Source organism: Callorhinchus milii, unplaced genomic scaffold (genome assembly GCF_018977255.1).
Source record: "Callorhinchus milii isolate IMCB2004 unplaced genomic scaffold, IMCB_Cmil_1.0 Scaffold16, whole genome shotgun sequence".
Lineage (NCBI taxonomy): Eukaryota > Metazoa > Chordata > Chondrichthyes > Chimaeriformes > Callorhinchidae > Callorhinchus > Callorhinchus milii.
This window is the reverse complement of record NW_024704757.1, coordinates 1,124,526-1,148,303: the sequence shown is the minus strand read 5'-3', so window position 1 is coordinate 1,148,303 and position 23,778 is coordinate 1,124,526. Positions and strand designations below refer to the sequence as shown.

Sequence of the window (23,778 nt, the reverse complement as noted above, 5' to 3'; positions counted from 1 at the left end):
TTACCAGTGCTCTGTTATCTATCTGACGTTCCCCATTAATCCAGCTTTATATTTAATGCTGCCGCTAACACAATGTTAGCTAACACAATACTAACACTGCAGGAATTCGAGGAGGGAGTGGAGGGAGAGGTGTGACCGAAGTTGACCTGCAACAATGCGTCCCAGGACTTTCGCAAGGAAGGGTAGTTTGGAAATGAGATGTTAGTGTGAGAGATTGGAGGGTGTTTTTCTTGAGGAGGGGTGTGAAAACAGAAGTTTTCAGGGGGAGTGGAACAGAGCCTGAGGGGAGAGACTGGTTGATCATGTCGGCCAGCAGGGCGGAGAGGAGTGGGGAGTTGAGTGACCAGCTGGGTGTCCATGTGCCCATATTAAGTGCTCAAACACAGGTAGTACTGAGATGTTTCTCCATGTTGTGATCCTATTTGTGGTCCACACAAATGTCAGAAACAAGCCCAGACTGAACATGAACAATTAATTTTTATATAAGTGAGATGGTGCTGAGATATTGATGAGTTGGTTTCTCCTTTTCTATCTGTGACTGTTACACAGAAATAATAATAATCCTTGTATTTGATACAGCACTTTTCACATCAGGAGGACATCTCAAAGCATTTCACAGAATTTTACTCTAAAGAGTGGATTTACTCTAAAGACTCTGGATTTTTTTAGGTGAAAGTGGGAGTAAAATTATGCACAGCAGGTTCTCACAAACAGCCATGAAGTGAATGTCCAGTTTTATCGGGGGATTGTTGGTCTCTGGCCCAGACACCACAAGAAACTCTCTTCATTTTTCAAATAGTATCATGAGATCTTTTACCTCTATCTGAACATGTAGCTGGAATGAGACGTCTCATCCAAAGGAATAGACCTACAACAATGTAATAATCCACTCACACAGCATTAGTGTCTGAGTTCAGAATCCCCACATGACTGGCTATAATATAATACATAATATAACGAGTGCTATAATAACCGATTAACTGCTGTTAAATCTAAAGTATCATGCGCTAATTTAGAAAAATCAAGTCCTTCAATTCACGTTCTGTGTCAAACAAGTTCACTATCAGTTTCTACCTTTTGATACTTCACTCCCTGAAGTCTCTTTTAGACTCAGTGTGGGTATTAAAGCACTGATCTACTTATCATGAGTCCAAGATTGGATAATAGAAGTAACTTATACAACAACAAGACTAAATGTGTATAGCGCCTCTCACGTCTGGAGGACGTGCTAAGGTGCTGGACAGTGTACAGCATTTCAGACCCAAGCTGGGGTCAGGGAGGGAGAAGGGAGGGGAGGGGAAGGGGGGTGACCGATGGCATAGGCGAAGAGGAGGGTCTTGAGGTGGGACTTGAAAGAGGCTAAGGAGGGGGTGAGGCGGAGTGATTGGGGGATGGAATTCCAGAGGTTGGGAGCAGAGGGGTTGAAGGCTCTCCCGCCAATGGTGGGGCGGGTGGGTCGGGGGACATGGAGCAGCCTGGAGCCGGCTGAGAGGAGGGAACGGGCGGTTTGGTAGGGGGTTAGGAGATCGCAGAGGTAGGGTGGGGTGAGGCCATAGAGGGCTTTGTAGGTTATACAGTCTCTCTTTGAAATTTTTTATACACAGGGAGATCCTCGATACAACAAGCTGGTGGTAGAGGATAAGAAGGAAAATTTACTTACAGTCCGGAAGGTCTCGGTATCTCGAATGCATTCCTTACCAAATGACAGTTACATGTTCCGCCCCGTCAGACCAGCACAAGCTCCCTTCCCCTTGCCTGAGAGTGAGCTGTATCAAGGGACATCACCTACAGGTATTTATTTTTTTAAAAATGCTGTTGAGAATTGGTAACACATAAATAGTTGAGATGTGATTGGTGGCGTATTTAATTCCAATTAAAGGTTTAATGTACATGCTTATGTTGTATCACTAATGTTTCCTTGACTATAATGTTGTGGTGCAGCCTTACTTTTGGTGGCAAAGGATGAAGGATGTGTGATTGAGATAATCTTTCTAAACTGAGCAGTGTGTACAGTAACAGCCAAAGCAACGAACAAGTTACAGTTGTATCACTTACTCCTTATTTTATTGTGCTTTATTTCCCTCCTCACTATTCCCTAGCAGGGACAACAGGAAGGTAAGCCACTGTAAGGCTTCTGCTGCTATTGATTTGGCACTGGGAGTAATGCAAGAAAGGTCCAGGGTGATTCAGAGTGATTTAACACCTCTTCCCACAGGAATGCTGATCCTCTGCTCGATTTGCGCCACCTCCCATCCTCACTCCTGCTTTCCCTTCCCCTTCCCATGGAATGACTGACTTTGGAAACCTGGCACATAATGAATGCATTCATGATTTCTTGGTCACACGGTGCATTGAGACATCTGTACACTCAACAACAACAACAACTTGGGTGTATGTAGCGCCCACCACGCCGGCCGGCGCCTCAGAGCGCTTTACAGTAACGGATCCCAGGATCGAGGGGGAGGAGCCGGGGGAGGGGGAGGAGCCGGGGGAGGGGGAGGAGCGAGGGGGAGGAGGGAGGGGGAGGAACCAGGGGGAGGGGGAAGGAAGGTGACCAAAGGCACAGTCGAAAAGAAAGGTCTTCAGCAGAGACCTGAAAATGGGAAGGGAGTGAGGAAGGGAGTTCCAGAGCCTCGGGGCATAGTGGCTGGAGGCACAGCTGCCGGGGGTGGAGCGGAGGACTCGGGGGGGGGGGGGGGGGGAAAGGAGGAGGCCAGACCCGGAGGAACGAAGGCAACGGGTACTGTTTTGAGGAGAGAGGAGGTCAGAGAGGTCGGGGGGTGCAGAGGAGTGGAGGGACTTAAACACGAGGGTGAGGATCTTGAAATCGAGATCTGTTGAAACTGAGCATCTATTGCTCAGTTAAAGTTTCTAATGCATCACACTGTGTGAATGAGGCTGAATGTCAGGTGTTTTTGCCCATAAGTTAATTTAGTAATAGTAATACTGATGATACTAATCAACGCCCAATAAACATCATGCACACTCATCTGGCACCTGCCCAGCAGCACCCTTTGATAGACTCATAGAGATATTTCTCCATCTTTCTCAGCGCACAGCCACTCTTAAGTGTCATTTCCATGGCATCCATCAAGCATGCTTCATGCTTCATGTTTCATGACCAAGGGCCATTGAGCAGCTCCATTGTCTGCGATGTGCATTTGATGTAGATGTGACAAGGCAACAGATTCCTGATCTAATCAGCCACAGAGCGTATTTGGGAAGCATGCGTTAATGGAAAGGGTGCTTGAACATTTCTTGCAGAATGACCGCTTTATTATTTCACAACATCCCCAACTGAAACATTATTTAATTTTTTTTTATCATTTAGGGTCTGTGACTTCAGTCCAGTCCCAACCTGTTGAAGTCTCTACACACCTTGAAGTTCCTTCCAACTGTGTTCAGCATAGCTTTGCTTCCAGAAGCCAAGGCCTCAATACCCTCCCTAAAATACCTCCACCACAGAGAATGCCAAGATCTCCCAGTGTAAACAGGCTGCTACGTAGACAGGTATGAATGGCTTCTATATAAAAAAAATCACTTTTGTGGAGCAGACTACAGATTTCATGCACTGTTGGCTCAAAATAGAATTCGGCAAAACTTCTATGGATTTCTCCTTTTTTTTCTATAATATTCGGGAATATAACTGTGCGCAATTGGCTGCCGCATTTTCGCCCACAAAATACACAGTCAATTCACTTTACAATATATTCTGTGAAGCGTTTTGAGATGTCTCAATGATGTGATAAGGCCCTATATCAAATGCAAGGATTATTATTATTATAAAAGTGACGTTCTTTCAGGTCAGTTTAAATACTTGCCCTTGCCTGGATCGAATCCTATCTCTCTCACCATCTCCACTTTGTTGCCTCTAACGGTTTCTCCTCCAGCCCCCGCACTGTCACGTCTGGCGTCCCCCAGGGCTCTGTCCTTGTCTTCTCTTTAATATCTACATGATCCGCATGACATCATCCGCAGACATGGGGTCAACTTCCGTATGTACGCGGATGACACCCAACTCTATCTTTCTGCCTCCACCCTCAACTCCAAGACCACTGCTGTCCTGACAGACTGTCTGTCGGACATCAAGTCCTGGATGAGGGCAAACTTCCTACAGTTGAATGTGAACAAGACTGAGGGCCTCCTGATTGGCTCTCACCAGCGCCTCCGCACCTCAGGCTCTGGCAGCATCACCCTCCATGGTTGCACACTTCAACTCACCAGCCAGTCAGGTACCGAGGTGTCTTGTTCGACCCTCAACTCTCTTTTCTCCCCCACATCCAAGCCATGACCCGCTCTGCCTTCCCTCACCTTCGTAACATCGCCCGACTCCGCCACTACCTCACCCCTCAGGCGCTGAAACTCTTATTCATGCCTTCATCACTCTAGGCTCGACTATGCAAATGCCCTACTTGTCGGCTTTCCCAACTCCTCCCTCCACAGACTGCAGATAATCCAGAACTCTGCAGCCCGTGTCCTCTCCTGCACCAAACTCCGTGACCTCATCCCTCCCATTCTCACCCGACTCCATTGGCTCCCTATCTTTCAGAGGATCCAGTTCAAGATCCTGGCCCTCACCTATAAAGCCCTCCATGGCCTCGCCCCACCCTACCTCTGCCACCTCCAAACCCCCTACCAACCCGCCCACTCCCTCCACTCAGCCGGCTCTGGCCTGCTCCACGTCCCCCGACCCACCTGCCCCACCATTGGTGGGAGAGCCTTCAGCCACTCTACCCCCAACCTCTGGAACTCCATCCCCCAATCACTCTGCCTCGCCGCCTCCTTCAAGATCCTCCTCTTCGACCATGCCATCGGCCACCCCCCTTCCCCTCTCCTCCCCCTCCTTCTCCCTCCCTGACCCCAGCTTGGTTTGAAATGCTGTACACTTTCCAGCGCCTTGGGACGTCCTCCCGACGTGAAAGGTGCATTACAAATGTAATCTTGTGGTTGTTGTTATTGTTTGTACAAAATCTATAGGGTGATATTCTGGGTCTAGTTTTATTCTATGCATGTAGAGTTTCAGAGCGTTCCCGAAATTGCCAAATTGTTGAATATGAAGCTGTTTGTTTTGTAGTTCTTAAAAGACCTAACAGGCAACAGACTTCAAAATCAAAACTGTGTATGAAAAAAATTACAAATTCCTGACACTAGGAAATGGTAGGAAAATAGAATATATCTAGACCCAGATGGGATTTCTCCCCACCATTGCTTTAATTGTTGGATCAAGTTTTGCATCCAGCATTGCCTATCAGGGCAAGTCTACAGTCTATACACACCATGTATCTGATTTGTGGTGACATTCCTATTGCACAATTAATCCTTGTAATCATCATTATGTTTCTTTTTTGATCACCACTAAGCTGATCATTGTGAAATTCTGTGACTAATATAAATTAATGGGATAAGCTTTCTGAAATGTTGAATTGTTTTTGTTTGTTTCCATTCTCTGTTCATCTAAAATATGAATTTATTTTAGTCATTTCCAATGGTTGAGATAGGGCTCGAGTTATACAGGTATCACACCACAAATATCTCATGGGAATTTAAAGTAATTTTATTCTCATCTCTGTATCAACACAATTTCATCCCAGAATTCTATTAGTAAGAGCACATGTGGGTAAATAAAGTAATTGCCTTGCCTGCATTGAATGTTCAGTGCCATTGTTCCACCACACGTTATTTGATGAGGACACAGTGATTTGCTGCTGTAGCGGGAGGAAAAGATTGGGGTTGAATAGTAAAGATGCAGGAGAGGGACAAATACCTGGAGTTTTTACATTGAGATTCAATACAGCATCTATATGTCATTACACTAAACACCTGGTACCATGTACTTTGAATGGGATGATGAAAAAGTACTTCTTACCTTAGATTTCCCCTCACCGTGAATTCCTTTTTTAGGCATCCCAAAGAGCTGCCAAGTGGAGGCTCAGTATTTCACCGCAGGGAAGGAAGAATCGCTGGACAAATACCAGCGGCCAAACCAGAGCAGGATAGGCTGGAGTCTGAAAGCGGGTCTTTGGCAATTTATTTTAGTGTTTCCATTTGGTAATGATTGATGACCAACTGAAAGTGCCTACAGCCTACAATTCTAATGAGTCAGTCATCTGTGATACTGAGCTATCCAGACCAGGATGGATACCATGTTCAGTGTATAATGACTTAGATTTTTACAGCACAATAACTGGCCATTTGGGCCTATTAGTCCGTGCCAGTGTTTGTGGAGTCCTGTAGCTTCGTGTTTAGAGCACTTGCCCTGCAAGCAACACAACTGGGGTTCGATTCCCAGGCAGGGAGACATGTTGGACAAGTTTCCTTATTCCACAATCTTCTGTTTACTTAACAATAAGTAGGGACCCGGTTGTTAGTCGATCGGCAGATTGTTTTTCCGGGTGTGATAATCCCTTCAAAAAAAATAATAATTTGGTCACACAATCCACGACTGTTTGTGGAACACTGCTATGGGCAATTGGCTGCTGCATTTTGCCCACAAAATATACAATCAAATTCACTTTACAGTATATTCTGTGAAGCGCTTTGAAACATCTCAAAGACACTGTATCAAATGAAGGATTATTATGCTGGAAATGAGCCTCCACACCTCATATCCCTCTCTTCTGCCTCAAACACGTTCAATTCCTGGACTTTAGAGGGCTGGCAGATTTCAGTTCCAATGGTATTGGGGTTACTGTAGTTGTTCTCAGCATCTCCTGCCTATGGGTTAGGATGATGCTTCTGCTCCTGTTCATCGAACACTGACTCTTCTGGGGTTGCGAAAGTGAGGCCAGAATCAGTCTTGCCTTTGGTGGGCTCTTTAGCCTGCTGCCATGAACAATAGTCACTTGAGAGTGAGGGATTGCAGTGCTGCTCGGCTCCGTGAAACCATATCACACCACAACAGTCGGAGAAAATTGGAGGGAACAAAATGCACTAGGACAAGAAACAAGGCTAGACACTTTTATTTTACTTTGTACAGTGCTACAGGATGATTCAGTGAAATATTAATCTTTCCTAATTCTCTATGTTCCAGGAGGCTGTCAGAACTGACTCTATAGATGGTATCAGTGCTGAATCCAAAGGCAACATGAACATTCAGTCAACTGACAGTCTTCAACTGAAAGTTTCACCTCAGCACATCTTGACGGCTCCATCACTGTTCCAGCCTTCACCAGTTTCTCCGAAAGTCACACCTCAAGCTTCACCACCATCACTCCAGTGTGGCAAGCAGACGAGCGTCCACACACACAGGCAGGTCTACAGCCAGCACAGCATCCCATGTCGCTCACCGAGCCACAGCAGTCACAGCACCAGTGTCGGGAGCATGCACTTTGACTCTGTGGACCCAGCCGATGAAGAAGTTCGGCACATCAACAACTCAGCGAAAATCTGGAGATCACAGTCAGAGGCGAGGAGTTTGACATCGCCATCTTTAATGTCCACAAACCTTGCAGCTGCTGCACTAAGGAACAGCACAACCAGCTTGTCTGGAGCTGGCATGGAAGTGGAATTGAAGAAATTTTATAGCGTTGATGCACATGGGTTTCTGGCCAAGCCTTCTTGGGGCGATGACCCGAGGAGGCATTCGATTGAAATCTGCCCTTCGATTGATGATGGCGATGCAAGCTTTCAGTTTGAGGACCCCTTCTCCACCGAGCAGGACCAGCAGCCTCCTATCTGCGTGCAGTCTGATTCCGAATACATTCTCTCTCCTCGGAGGAAAAAGAAGATGAGCCCGCCCTGCATCTCCATAGATCCCCCATTGGAGAATGAAGGTGGGCCTGCATCTCTCAGTGCAATGTCTGAGAGCAGCATGCACTTACGCAGGCGGACACCATCCTGTGAGTCAGGACCTTACAGGGATTCATTGGAACTTCTCGAGCTACAGCCTGGGGATCAGACCTCGAAATCAGAGAGAAGGGCGTCTCCTGCCTGTCGAAATGAGCACCTTACCATCCCAGACTTTTCATTCGACCAGTCAGACGCGAGCTCGTTAAGTAGTCTGTCTGACCTGTTATCTGACAGTAATCACTCCACCCCTTCATCCAGTGTCTCGGTGGATTCCAGGGCAGGCTCGGTGGCATCTGAACTGACAAAAGTGGACCTCTTAAACCCCAGTGACAATTCTGACGTTCACAGGCCGGAGGACAGTGCAGATTTACTGAAGGCCACCAGGAGCCCTCTGAGAAAAAGGGGTTTAATCCGCATGGCTAACACACGAGAAGATACAGACGAGCTCGTAGTATAGCTGAGACAGATAAAAGAGTTTGGAAACTGCAAAAAACAATTATCCAATGCGATGAACTACTGTAAAACAGAGGCTATTACTCTGTCTCGCAGTTCCTGCTGTTTGATCCCTTATCACTGTTTCATTGAGCTTGTAAAAAAGGGATGCAAAAAAANTGGGATATGCAAATGTTTTTGAATGGGACATGATTAGCTTCCCATAGCTCAATCACATTGATTCGAGTCAGGTTTATGTGTACTGGCACTTTATTGTGCAAAGCCTCAGTATGCAAAAGTGCAGAAAAGATGAGAACTATACATCGCTGTATGTTTTCAATGTACATACAAATAATTATGTATTAGTGACAAATAATTTAACTATGTCTTCATAATGCACATATTTTTATATAGAACTGTAATGTTTTGCACACTTAAAAATTGAATTCCAAGTTGAGTGGCGTTCCTGGTGTTTTTAGTGGAATGTATATAATTTAGAATTTTTACTTTGGGTTCTCCTTTTTTGCTTGCTCATACTAGTTGCATATTCTCAGTGTTTACTTTATTAATATAAACCCCTTTTAATGAATGCCAAACTACTACTGGGTTGTAGTCAGTGCAATAATAGAACTACTTAATTCAATCCCGATCTGATGGGTTTTTGTTTTGCGAAAGAAGTAATACATTTCAATCAGGTTAAACTGCAATGCATTTCTGAGACCATTGATGTTAAGGCATCTTAATACGTACATGTCAAACAAAAAAATAATTAAAGTTAAACTTAATCGGGGAAACTACTTGTTGAAATCAAATGCATTTTATTTACAGTTTGGTAGATTATTGATGGTATATGTAAAGTTACATGCAATTCCTGGTCAATGATGTTAAATCTAGCCTTTGCAAGCAAACCTGTTTATGTTTACTATAAGGCATCATGCAACCATGCAAGATATATCTGTAATTTCATTCCCAAATGCCTGTTTCTGTATTTATTTTTTATTTCTGGCTAATCTGGTTCACGCAAAATATGTTTAAAATGTCTGCTAGTGTAGAATAAATCAGCGCTTATGTCTTAATAAATAAAAATTCTGCTTTTTCATTGTACACTGTGGCTAATATCCTTATTGCAGGTTAAAAGAGAATCATCTTTAACTGCAAGACAAAGAATGTTTAGGTGAGACATTGTTTGGGTGTGTAATTGTAATTGTTCGTACACAGATCAGAATTTTGATTCTTCGTGAGAGGTCTTAAGTAACATTTTGACTATTTAGGTCACTGCAGAAAATTGGAATAAGAACTTTTATTTTCCTGAATTGATTTTTAAAAGATTATCTCCAAATGGGGAATGTGAGAACTGCTCCAGTGGAAGACTGCACTGAAGATAAGACAGTATTGCAAGGTTTGACTTGCATGTGGCATTAACTGGAAGAGTTTAGGAATCCACAGAAAACAATGATGTAATTGAAATTGTGCTAGAAAATCTATCCAACATCATGTCATATGAAGAGAACTGAAAGATTGTGAATCACCTGGTGTGTCATGTAGTACTGACCCATCCAGACCAGGAAGGTCCCAAGTTTGAAGAATTTGAAGACAAAATTGTCTCACGTGCTGAGCTGAGGTTTCACCGACCAAATATACAGTCAATTTACTTCACAATATATTCTTTGAAGCGCTTTGAGACAACTCAATGACATGATAAGGCACTATATCAAATGCAAGGATTTTATCAAGGTTGATTTTCTGGCCCATAATCTATGACAGTGTAATGAAGCAACACAGTTATAGTGCAAACAGTCTGAAATTGTCTAATTGCAGTACTGATACAGGTTAATGTTCTTTCTGCCCTCAATCTATTCCAGGTTATGACCTGATCAATAGCATTGCCTGAGTGGAGGCAGCAGGCAGGTTGATAGGTACTTAGAAGGTTGCAGAGGTAGGGGGGAACAAGGCCATGGAGGGCTTTGAAGGTGAAGACCAGCATCTTGAACTGTATCCTCTGTGTGATGGGAAGCTAGTTGAGGGTCAAACAAGATCCCAAGGTTCCGGACTGGCTCAGTGAGGTGGAGTGTGCAACCATGGATGGTGATGCTGTCAGCGCCTGAGGTGAGGAGGCGCTGACGGGAGCCAATCAGGAGAGCCTCGGTCTTGTTGATGTTCAACTGTAGAAAGTTGCTCTCATCCAGGACTTGATGTCTGACAGATATTCTGTCAGCACAGCAGTGGTCTTGGAGTCAAGGGTGGAGGCAGAGATGTAGAGTTGGGTGTCATCCGTGTACATGTGGAAGTTGACCCCATGTCTGCGGATGATGTCACCAAGCGGGAGCATATAGATATTGAAGAGGAGGGACCAATGACAGCCCTGAGGAACACCGCATGAGATAGTCCGGGGACTAGAGGAGAAGTATTGGTGGAGATGAAGTGGAGACGGTGTGAGAGGTACGATCTGAACCATTCAAGGACAGAACCATGAAGGTGAGAGGAGAGGGGGTGAAGGAGGATAGAGTGGTTAATGGTATCGAAGGCGGCAGAGAGTTCAAGGAGGGCGAGGAGGCAGAGGGAGCCCTTGTCACAGATTGTCAGAACGTCATTTATCTCTTTGACCAAAGATGTTTCTGTGCTGTGGGCGGCACTGAAACCTGATTGGAGAGCATAAATGATTTGTACTCATCCACCATAGAACCTTAATATGATTTCAAGGCCTATTCCTGAGTGCTCCTTAACGCTTCACATTCTGAATTACTCTGCAAACTTGTATAGAAGTAGTCAGACTCTTAGGGAGTGTTCAGCAAAAGGAAAGACTGCCTCAATCCCTCCTATAAACATAGATGTGAAGTGTCTGGAAACATTTAAAAGCATATAAGCAAGAAGGTTGAGAAGAAACACTTTTACTCCGTGAGATTTAAATTAATGGGTGTGTTGTGCGAGAGAAAAAGACAAGTTTAGCTCTTGAAGAGTGAGTGTCTAACAATGCAATACAAAATGACATTACTATAGCGCCTTTCACATCAACCCAGTATCTCCTGGCCTGCATTAGCTCACACTGCAACCTGCAGGAAAGCACTCACATGACTGGAGAGTCTGGGGCTGTTAGCAGTGGTTTGTAAATGACAGCACCTGCGCTCAAGCCAATAAGGCTTAAGATAACCATATGGCCGGAGGGCACTGGTGTAGGGCTATGAAAGGCCAGTTTAGATCAGATGTCAGAGACTTTTTTTGTACAGAGTGTAATCGACAGATGAAACAGCTGAGCAGGGTGGGTGGTTGAGGTCAGGATAGTGGACTCAGTTATAAAATGAAGTAACAGCTGTTATTAACATAAAGAATGCAGAGTTGGTATTGGATGGATGAGATCAAAAGTCTAAACACCACCTTTGTTCAAACCATTTTGTGAAATTATTTTGAGCAAAACTGGTCCTAGGTTGGAAAGCAGAAGTGAAAAGATCTCTTTCCAATATCCCAGGGCTAACTTTATGTTTTCTTCATTTACCCACAAATTGAATTGATCTTGAAAGTGAATGGTGGTAATATTTTTCCTTTGGGAGGTCTCTGAAATGGAGCTTTATTCTGATTGTCCGCTTATTCCACTTGCTGTCACCAGAAAAGTGAACCAAATTACATTTTGAAATGTTTAATGAAGGGTAATCGTGCCAGAGAACAGTTTTTATTTTATGTTACACGGTTTGACAGTACAAAGCATTCACATGAGGTTATTCTGTGGCATGCTGTCTGTGTGACAATGTTGTGCAAATTGCTTGCCAGGTTCACCTACCGAATACACACTGATGCTTCTCAGTAAAAAATCCTGCAAAATGCTTTGCAGCATTTCAATGATGTGATAAAATGCGATATTAGAAGCAATGATTATTAACTGTTATAATAATAATGTGGTCTAGCTGGATTTCTATTAGAATTTTTGTATTCTTTTATGTTTTCATAATGGTTGGATTATCCCTCCTGTCAGATCCCTACTGTCTTCACTATTGAGACCTGGCTTCCTCAGAAAGGTTTAATTCGCTGCCTTGAATCATCAGCTGCTGTGTTAAAAGCATAATGTTGAGGAATAAAGTTTGAATGTTTCCCATTTTGTAGCTGTATTCCTGTCTCTAAATTAAAATTGATCCCTCAACGGAAGAACTATTGACTCGAATGGTTGTGAACATGCCAATGTTTGCTGGTTAACCTTTATTTATTGCTGAAGTCATACATTGTGTTTTCTAGATTTCTGAGTGACAATTCTTTCCATTTCTAACACCAGTTCAATTCTACTGCAACATTTTTCTCTGTAGCGTTCAGTCAGACACTCATTTCTTGTTGTTTGTATCCTTTGTAACCACATACAAAAGGCTTCCTTTGTTAGACTTTCATGTTTTATGGGTTTAGTTTCCACATATTCCTTGGTTTCTTTTATGTTCTGCTGAATTATGAACATGTATCTCCTGAACTGTCAATTTTGCAAACATTGTTGGCTAGAGCCTTGGCTCAGTTCTTTATAAATTTTAACCAGTGCATTTTTTTGTGACATTCCGTGCGTGGATTTTCATAAACACAATTGTTCTAAAATCAAACATTTTGTAACAATACATAATCCATTTCATTGCTGGAAGACTGAAAAGCGTATCATAGTCTGTGTTGCTGAGTCCTCGAGATGACTCCTGTGAGATGCAGTTTTTGCAGGCTCGGCAATTCCTTTTATGGGCACAACAAAAATGCGCTGAGTGCTTTAACTTTCAACAGCTGCTTCCCTTTCATCCTCATGTGCTAATCGAATGTTCCCATAGCAACTGAAATGGTCCCTGCTGTCACAGCTCTAACAATGATGGCAAATCAATTTTCCCTGTTGCTGCTTTGAAGAGAAGTTGAATGTTTCATGATGTCATGATGGTGTGACCTGTTCTTGTCGCTGTTTTCCTACCCATTAATCTGCTTATATAAATCATAAGACAAATCATAACTGCAAAATTGTTGTTTGTGGCGCTTGCAATATAATAACAGTAATAATTCTTGCATTTGATATCGTGCCTTATTATCTCGTTGAAATTTCCCAAAACACTTCACACAATTTGTTGAAAAATGTAGTGAACCTTGGCACTATCATGCTTTATAAAAAGATAAGAAGAGACTACTTTTCGATGGATGTAAATAAATCTGTTGTGATCTTGCACTAGAAAATTACCTGTATAAACTGGAAATTATAACTGAATGGGCAATCATAATTATTTTAATTATTGTAATTGTTCAGTGCCAATCTTAATACTTTTATTTCCTACTGGGGGAAAAACACTCGGGGTGGTCAAATGAGACATGTGCCATCTAGAGCCTCAGTCTGCCTCTCAGCACCTGCTCTGTTAATTATTTGCCATTTAAGAATTAGGTACCAGCTGGAGGTTCAATGGGTATCAGAAATGTTTGCAGGGATTCATTACTGTATAATGAGTCGCCTAAGAAATGCACAATAAAGCAAAATATAAGGACGTTTAACAGAAGGATTTGATGGAAGCTATTAGGACAACACTCTTCAGCCATCCTAAAAGTTGTAGATAAAGGATTACATTTAACCAAAAAAAACACAGTAACTACACGTTACTATATAGCCTGTGAAGGATTTTGAGACGTCGTCCTGACATAACAGGGCCAAATCAAAGATTATTATTATTATATTACTATTATTACTGAGTAAAGCATAGTTATATGATAGAGCTACAGAATAGACTTTTTACATTATTACGTTGTTGAGACATCCGAAAGCCTTCACAGGATATACTGTAAAGCAAATTGACTCTTATTTTGTGGGTGAAATACTTTTGGATTGTTGAGATCCTTAAAGTCTGGAGGATTGTGCATTATGGTAAAGACCAAAAATTATCAGCACTTGGAACAGTAAGCAGCGTGCTCGCCTCAGCTGATAATAGTTCATATCTGCATTAACGTTTGAATTTCTTGTGAATCAACGTTCATCTTATAGGCTCAAACCAGGGCTGAGAAATAAGATCCAGTAAAATGATTTGATCTTGCAGTAATGATTCAGAAAGATGTTCCAGTGGAAGATTTGCTTTAATCATCTTTTGAGATGAAAAGGGTCTTGCAACCAATAATGTAAGTAGTGTGTGACAGCCAGACCATAAGACCTGCCCTATATTCATAATTTACTGAGTGTCATTGCAATTTACTACAGCCACCTTATTAATGGATTGAAGAACTGCTATTGATCTTTGCCTATGCATGCTCATCAATATATGCCAAGGCTAAAATGGCCTGTCACTTGTTTTATAGGACTTGCAATATTTCAACGAACAATGACAGTTATCAGTTGACTGACAAATTCATGCCATTAGTTTTTTTTCCAGTGTGAAAAGCAAATTCATGACACGCTGAATGAAATGGAAATTCACATTTCAAAATGGCATTCGTTATTCAGGCAGTTTCCCCTTTGATGTTCTTCACAGCTTTCTGATTGAAGTCTCCATGACATACTATTGCAAATGATTACCGTTTGGGATGCCCCTGGATGGCCCCAGAAAGTTAGAATTGCCTTTTAAAACTCTTAAGACCCCCAAATTAAACCTAGTTTTAGTCTGTAAGATTCTTCTGCCTTCAAATTTAAGACTGCTCAAGTCAGGTTCTGTTGGTTCTGGTGACTGCTGTTTTAGGTGTAAGCTTAAACAGCCTGGACATGTCTTCCTGCTGTATATCTCATTTGACCTCTGCAGTTCCAGAGATTATAGTTTATGTGACAATTATAGTTTACATGACAAACTTTGACAATTCAGATTTTTGGCCATGTTATTTACCAGGACATGTGATAGGCAGAGCTAATAATTTCTCAAAAGCAGGAATAGCAGCCTGTCCAATGGGAGAAGGTGTGACAAAAGCATTTTAGTATTATTTGATCGGTTTCCTGACAGTTGGTTAAAATCTTAATCTGATTGCTTCTTAAATTACAACCAATTACATAGAGTTACAGCATGGAAACACGGCCAACTAGTCACTGCCTTTGTCCATACTACAAACAAGCCTCCACTTCCTCTCTGTTCCTCTCCTCTTTGAATGTAGTAAATTGCTGACACTAATACATAACTAACTGATACATGTGTGTATGTGAGTACGAAGCAAAGTAAAATTGACTCCAAAATACTAATGTATTGCTCCTTGCCACCTTCTCCCCCACCCTGACAATAAACATACCCGCTGAATTATATCAGAAAATAGTGGTAAGGCATATCACCTTGCACTATGGGGATAGGAAGGATTATTTGGATGAAGAAGGCCCTTTGTCCCATTTGATGCCATCCTTCCAGATCCTCCCATCACAGCATTAAGCTGCTTTTTTTAAAAATGAGTGCGGCAGCCCACAGTATTGGAGTGTCAGATTAGGCAATATGAATTCAAAGCCCAATATGGGCCTTGCACCCACAACCTTCAGAGGTCAGAGTGCTACCAGGGTGCTCCTGAGCCAGGCTAATAGCTAAAAATATAGATTAATGGTTTCCAACATTGGTTCCTAAATCCAAAACCCCCAAAGTGATAAATCACGATTAATTAATATGTACATTTTGTGGTACAGTGTTTCTTATTAGAATATACAAATCTAGTTTGGTGACAGATTTGAGGTTTTGTATTGTATTGTTGAGATTTATCTAATTGTTGTGACTTACTGAAAGAGGTGATTTGGCACTTTACGTCGCTTCTTTCATTAAAAGCTACCATTGGGGAGCAAAGAGAATGAATATAATCGCTCTTATTCATTTCATGCATTGCTTGCTGAGGCTTTTCTCTTTGTGAAAGAAACAGTAGGCAAAAAGGTGAAGATGGCATTTCAATGTTGTGCGTTGCTGAGAGAGTATGACTAATATGCTCCTAGTGAATTTGTTGTGCGTCACTCATGTGCCAATAGATTTCACCTGCACATCGTCTTTGGGAAATCCTAGTAAAGGGATCGTAATGAAAACAATCAGTTCACTTATTATAATCGGCAATGACAATTCAAGTGAAATTAGTACAAGTAATAATATTAGACTTGCTTTTCCAGCATTCTGAAGGATGGTTGAAGATATATACAGTTAATACCCCTGCAGTGTTCTGCAGTGCGTTTTCCTATGTCTATTTCAGTCTATTGTACATCATATCTGCTCTGAGCACATTCAGTGCTAGAATCGTTGAATAATTTGGTTATTTTTTTGTTGTCGGGCTTCTGCTTGGCCTTTCTAAGAATGTTTCGATGGAAACCCAGGGTTGATTACAGAGAAATTAAATGCTGTATGTTGCAGACTTCCATAATACATGCCAGCACGATTGATGTTTATAAATGCAGTAAAAACAGAGCAACATTCATTCTGGGAGTACTGCGCTGAGTTACTAAATTATAGTGTGACTTGCAACAGTCTTCATTAAAGTGTAAATGCTTCTTCCCATGCCACCTGATTGAATCCAGGACTGGTTGAGCAAATTAGTCTCTGTTTATTGACGGTGATTCCTGCTGAGGGATGACTGGGGGTGGGGAGAGAGAGAGAAAATGACTGCTACCTCCTACGCTTGCCGCCCACTCTTTGTGCACTGCTGACTGACATTTGACGCTGTCAGGTTCCCCTCATCCTGCCTGTATTTATTGCTATTGACTTTGGATTTTTTTAAAATCCACCATTTAATTTGTATAGTTCTGTTCTCAGTGCCGCTATATAAAAGACATGGGACACGCATTATATCCTCGCTTCCCCTTCCACCAAATGGTGAGATACCAGCCTCCAGCCCCACCATCTCCAGCCCTGACACCACATGGTAAACTGTGCACAGCAATAAACAACCATCAAGTAAATGACCAATTTTTGACAAGGGGAGTGTTGACCAAGTCACTGTACAAATCTCGTCTCTTTTCAAATAGTGTCCAGCGCCTTGGGACGTCCTCCCGATGTGAAAGGCGCGATACAAATGTAATCTTGTTGTTGTCTCAATAGTTGAATGCTGCATATTATTCTTTCTACTCTCCCCCCTAAACCCCCCCCCCCCACCTCGCCCCCTGCCATTCCAACCTTATATTATAAATTTTTAAAAAGACAACATATCTGCATTAAATTATTTGATTTTGACAACGATTTGGGAACCGAAAGCACCCAGGAAACTACCATTTTAAATTTGCATAATTTTATGCATTTGTTATTTCTTTTCCACAGCAAAGGGTTTTGCCAGTATAAATAGTTTAAGTCATAGGCCAGAAGTTGTTTTTTCTGCTGCCAACAAAATGCCAGCACCGGCAACCGCCTGATGTGAATCTCATTATATTTTCATAAGTCCCAGGACAATTATGGGAAATGAACTTCGGACTTGAGGGACGTCACGCACAGAAAATCCTCCAAGTACTGAAGTTCTCATGGGATCATTGTTCCCCTAAAGTAAACCTACGAACATGGGAAAATTATAACAAAGTTCCCAGAATAAAATCCTACTACTTACACAGATTGTGCATCCCGGAAGTCAAACTGTTTTCATAATAATAATACTCACATTTGATTCAGTGCCTCTCCAATAAAGCCCTTATCATCCACGACCTCATCCTGGATGAGCACATCGATACTCTTGGGCTTACAGAAACCTGGTTTCCTCAGTGACCTCGTCCCCTCGTTGAAGCCTCCCCTCCCTCCTTTTCACCACACCCCCGCCCCAACCAATGTGGTGTCAGGGTGGCCCTCATCTTCCAAGCTTCCCTTGGTCTATTCCCCTATTTTTCTGGCTGTTTCTCCTCCTTTCACCCTCTACCATCCCTCCTCTCTCTCTCCCTCAAAATCCTCCTAGTTTACCGACCCCTTAAACCTCCTGGCTCCTTCCTCACCGATATCTCCTCTCATCCCTGTTCCTCTGCACTGAACACCTGCTCATAATGGGTGTTTTCAACCTCCACCTAAACTCCCCTTACACCCCCTCCTCGGATTTCACTGCCCTCCTCTCCTCCCTAAACCTCACCCTCCACATCAACTCGCCGACCCACAACCATGGCCACTCCCTCGACCTCGTCATCACACACGGCCTTGACATTTCCGACCTGTTTATTATGGACAAGGCCATCTCGGACCACTTCCTCATCTCCGTCTCGTCCCACATACCCCTCCCCTCTTCCAAGCCCTCCACCTTGTTTTCCGCCCCTGGAAAAAGCTTCCCCCCCGAGTCCCTCACAACTGCCCTCTCTTCCTCGGACCTCCTCTCCCTCTGGACCTCCACCCACAGCGATCCTGATGCAGCCATCAAGCTGCTGAATGACCGTATCTCTTTGAGATAGATTTTGAGACCTAATAGAGGTCTTCAAAATCATGAAGGGATTTGATAGGTTAGAAAGGGAAAAACTGTTCCCACTGGTGTGTGTGTCGGTGACTCAAGGTCACAGATTCAAAATAGTCTCTAAAAGAAGCCGACGGGAGGTGAGAAGAAATGTTTTCACGCAGCGAGTTGTTCGAATCTGGAACGCATTGTCTGAAAGGGCGGTGGAGGCCGATTCGATTTTAAAAACGTGGTGGACGGGTATTTGAGGAGGACGGGTTTGCAGGTTATGGGGAAAGGGCCGGGGAGTGGGACTGACATTACATTGCTCTATTCAAAGAGCCGCACAGACTCGATGAGCCGAATGGCCTCTTTTTGTGCTGTACGATTCTATGATTCTACGCTGATCTCCACAACCTTCAATTCCCTGGCTCTCCTGAAATCCAGAATTATTTCCAAACCCACCCGCTCCCCCCGGTACAACAGTCATCACCGCTCACTCAAAACACAAACCCAGACGTTCGAGCGCAGATGGCAAAAATCCGGCCTCATGATTCACTGCCAGCTGTGGCCCGAGCACCTCCACACCCACCACCTCTCCCTTTCACAGGCCATAACTGACTTTTACTCCCAAAGTCATCCTGGAAGCCAAAAACAACCCAAAGACACTGTTTTCCACCGTCCATCACCTCCTCAATCCACCCCCTCAAGCCCCCTCGATCCTCACGTCAAACATCAAGAGCAAAAGGTCCTGGACTTCTTGGCCTCAAAGATTGAAAACATCCACTTGGCTACATCGTCCTCCCCCACCATGTCCCTCCCACCCCACCCAGACCATCCACACTGCCTTCTCCCTCTGCCACGGTTCCTGCCGCTCCCCCCTCCTTACAATCCTTTGCCCCCATTTCTCCCTTCTCCTCTCAACCACAATCACCCGGATGATGTTCACCACCTGCTGCCTTGACCTCCTCCCCACCAGCTGCCGGTCACTCAATTCCCCCTCCTCTCCCCCTGCTGGCCGACACGGTCAACCAATCTTTTTCCTCAGGCCCTGTTCCACTCCCCCTGAAAACCCCTGTCATCACACCCCTCCTCCCCGCCTTCTCCACAACCACAGCATTGCCCACCTCCAACCGTTCCTTACCCCAAATGCAGCCGAAACCCTCGTGCATGTGCTTCCTTCAAGACCCATCTCAAGACCCTTCGACCGTGCCTTCGATCATGTTCCTTCCCCCCTGCTCTCCACCCTCCCTGAACCCGACCCCCAGCTCGGATCTGAAACACTGATTGTTCAGTGCCTTGGGACGTCCTCCCGACGTAAAAGGCGCTATACAAATATCATTTTGTTGTTGTTGTTGATCCAAATCCCATAACATCTTATAACTGAATTACAGCACAAAACTATACCAGCAGATGTTACAGTTAACTCAAATGTGCTCCCCTTATACTTGGTTGTTCATGGAAAAGGCTGTGTGTACATTGGCTGCTGCAATTGCCCACATATACATAATCACTACGCTTTACAGTAAATCCTGTGAAGTGCTTTGAAATGTCCTCCTGATAGGAAAAGGCATTTTATCAAAAGCAAGGATTATTATTTCAATATTTTCTAATTCTCCTTTGCTGCGAATATTAGTTGCCTGTTTGAAGAGAAATTATGTTACCAGCGCCTTGGGACGTCCACCAGTGCCTTGGGATGTCCACCAGCGCCATGAGATGTCCACCAGTGCCTTGGGATGTCCACCAGCGCCTTGGGATGTCCAAGGTACTATACGAAATGTGAGTCATTGTTGTTTCTGACACCCTTTAAACATTCAAGTCAATGTGTTGAATTGTGCTACTGTATTGAAGTTTCCAATGCAATGAATATGTAATGAGCATCTGAATTCCAAGTTGCTTGGTTGTCTTTGAAACCCTTTGAGATGCAAAATGAAGGGAAGTACACCTAGCATGCTTTCAGTTATGTATTGTGACAGCTTGTTTTTTCCCTTTCAAACATCTTTCATAGAAAATGATTCCCACTGTATAAACTCCTATCCTTATAAGACTCCCATTATTATTTTGTGTCTCTTGATGCTGCCTCTTAATACTGTTCCCTTTTGTAAGTGGCAGAAAAGATTGTGCTAACGTATTGCAGAGAGGTGATGCTATTGTTTCAAGAACAGGCCACCATAGCTATCAGCAGCACAGCAGTATGTTTGTGAAAAGGTATTCATGCAAATTATCTTTGTGTAAATGGTTTAATTCAAAAGGAACATGTATTGTCTGAGTTAACAGGTTTCTTAAATACCAGTGAGGGTCATCTCTATTTGAATATGCACCGCATTGATGCCTTATACTGTGTCCTGCTATATTAATGCAGGCTCAGTATGTGAATCTGCGTGGGTGGATTGAGTGGAGCTGACCTGTTTATACTGCTGTTTCGCAGCAGGGAGCTCTATGAGAGCAATTTCTTTCTGGGAATGCATTCGTGTCTGTGCACATACTGACAGTGCAAGCAGTATGATGTGCAGGACCAGGACAGAATGGGGGGAGACCTATGAGTAGAAATCAGTGCACGTAGAACGTCAAACAATGTTTAGAATCTGGAGGCCCCAATCTCATGCTGGTATGAACTCTATGTGAAGGTAAGCAGAATTCGAAGGATTCTGGTATCATCGGGCGCAGGGATGACATCCTGACTTTAAAGCAGTTCTTAGAATCATTGAAGCACAGAAGGTGGCCCTTCAGCAAATCGTGCCTATACCATGACAGCTCCCACTGGAGCTATCCAGTCTCATCCATTTCTTTGCTCTTTGCTGGACAGGTGGAAATGCTACAAATACTGTTGCATGGTATCTCAACTTGCAGTCTAAATAAAGACACAATCGAAGATGAATTCTGTGTCTTTGCTGGAGGTCGTTGCTGTGTGCAATGCTGCCATGTTCACCTAACAATGCTGTCACTACACTTCACAATAATTCACTGTAAAGCACTTTGAGATGTTTTGATGTTGACAGGTTCTGTATCAATGCCATATTACGATATTATTACAAATTGGAATTATTCAAGTCTGTCACCACAACAAGTCAGATTGAAGTGCATTTGAGATAGCGCTCCAAGGATATGGGGAAAGGGCAAGAAAATGGGAATGAAAGGAATGCTCTTGAGGGAGCTGACACAGACACAATGGGCCGAATGGTCGCCTTCTGTGGCATAAATGTGTATGATTCTATTCAATGCCTTTCACGTTGGAAAGACATCTCAAAGTACTTATGTTACTGTAAAGGAACTTCTTACAAACCTTTTAGTAAGCAGCCCACCTCTGCATGAAATGTGTGAGAGCACTGCTACCATCTTCAGTTTGAGCTGCACCATGAAGCAGCAATTCCATCATTTGGAAGGTCAAAAGGCTATGAAAATCTTTGAATCTAACATAGGTGGGTTTTCTCAAACCATATAGCTTTTCGCAATCTCACCTGTCCCACACACCTCAAGAGAACCCAATCTGACCTGTACCTTCCTGATTACAGCCTCCCAATGCATTCTAACATGGGAAATGAAAGTGGTCATAATCCTCCTGGTGCACAGCATTATGTTGAATATTTCCTTAAAAGCAATGAAACTTACAAAGGACATTGGTACGTGAACTTCGGCTAATGTTTTAGGAGCAACTGCACACTCCATGGGTCTTTACAGTGTATCCAACACACACACAAAAGATAGAGACTTGATGTATGTGCAAAATGAAATACATGATACCCCTTTTGTCACACAAACAAATCTCAGTTTTGCTTAGATGATAGTGCACTCTCTCTGGGTTAGAAGATTGTGCATCGAAATACTAGGTTGGGACTTGAACTCTTTAATAGAGAACTACTTTCTTCGCCAACAATCTCCTGGATAAATTGTTCATTTACCTTGTTTGTGAGCCCTTGCGCCTTCCACATCGGGACATCCTCCCAACATGAAAGGCGCTATATAAATGTAATCTTATTGCTGTTGTTCTGTGCACTTCCAACAAAAATGACTATATGGTAAAGTATTTAGATGTTATGACAAACATGCTCTAAAATTGCAAGTTTTCTTGCTTTTCCATCTGTTTGAACAATTTAATTTATCTAAATGGAACACTTGGCACGGAGCAGAATTTATGCCCCTCACTTAACCAGTATCTCCTGCACCAATGAACAACATTTTCTTAAAAGTTTTTTTTCAGGATTGATTTTTCTTTTTTTTTCTTTCAGGCATAAGAGGACAATTCCAATGTTTGTGCCAGATTCATCTTCTAAGATGCAGAAGTTTACAAGGTACTTATGCTTCTGGATATGGCTGCAAGTTAAGTTTTATCTGTGGTAAGAACATAATATGTAACAAGAAATCATACATAGAGAATGACCTGGTTATAATGCAGTGGTTGGCCAGTTAGGGCACCACACTTTCAATATGTTGGGAGTTCCACAATACACCCAGAGCTGAATGGGGAAGTCTGTTCCACTTGAACCACAAATTGTATCCCACAGCTGCTCAGCTGCAATATCTGCAATTCAGTCTGAACATGAGCAGAGATTAGGTTGTGAATCTTGGCTCCAACACAATCCCGTTATCGTGAGAATAACACAGAAGATGAGGTTGGAGTTTTCATGTTTGAAGTCACAGAATTGCTATTGCCTAGCCATCTTGTAAGCAAGGTATATTGACGGTGTTAACATGATTCTCTGTATATTATAAACAGTGATTTTCTAAGTTTCGTTTAAACTAATGAGCAATGTGGCAGTTAGGTTTGTTTTCTAATGTAACAACAACAACAAAATTCCATTTATTGAGCGCCTTTCACATCGGGAGGACGTCCCAAGGCGCTGTACAGTTGGGTCAGGACCCGAGCGGGGGGGAAATGGTGAAGGGAGGGAAGGGAGGGAGCGAGGAGGGGGTAGAGAGTCGAGCTGAAGGCACGGTAAGAAATCATTCAGGAAGCAGCATAGCATTCCTTGTTATGACATTTTTTTATTGCAACAGATTTCCCCAGTACAGATATTGGGTCCCATTATAATACATAGGTGAGCTCAAACTATATACATTATAGGATAGGAAACAATTTAACAGTCCCAATGAGGTTATAAATAATGAGTTGGGTATGTTTATAACTATAATTGCAGTAGTCAACTTAAGCACACTCAGCCCTGGGCAGAAGGTCATGGGTTCAAGTTCCATGTTGGAAATGCCCCCAATGCAAGGCATTACACCAAAGTTCTGTCGGTGTGTTTTGAAGCTTCCATGATGGTATTCAAAATAGATGGCATATTCTCCCATTATGTACATAATACTAAATCCATT

The 23,778-nt window shown here is 43.0% G+C and overlaps 2 protein-coding genes across 2 annotated transcripts in view; both read left to right on the top strand.

Moving 5' to 3' along the window:
* The window catches only part of cacna1ha (calcium channel, voltage-dependent, T type, alpha 1H subunit a), a 141,527-nt gene extending 132,203 nt beyond the window's left edge, over window positions 1-9,324 (top strand). Inside the window, exons 31-33 of the mRNA XM_042340973.1 lie at window positions 1,605-1,791; window positions 3,332-3,510; window positions 7,031-9,324. Coding sequence (XP_042196907.1) covers window positions 1,605-1,791; window positions 3,332-3,510; window positions 7,031-8,245 — 1,581 coding nt within the window. The 3' untranslated portion in view covers window positions 8,246-9,324. The remainder of the gene's footprint in view (window positions 1-1,604; window positions 1,792-3,331; window positions 3,511-7,030) is intronic.
* A 13,358-nt stretch (window positions 9,325-22,682) lies between these two features.
* b9d1 (B9 protein domain 1) overlaps window positions 22,683-23,778 on the top strand; it is a 2,333-nt gene continuing 1,237 nt past the window's right edge. Inside the window, exon 1 of the mRNA XM_042341002.1 lies at window positions 22,683-22,754. Within this exon, the coding sequence (XP_042196936.1) occupies window positions 22,711-22,754 (44 nt within the window). The 5' untranslated portion in view covers window positions 22,683-22,710. The remainder of the gene's footprint in view (window positions 22,755-23,778) is intronic.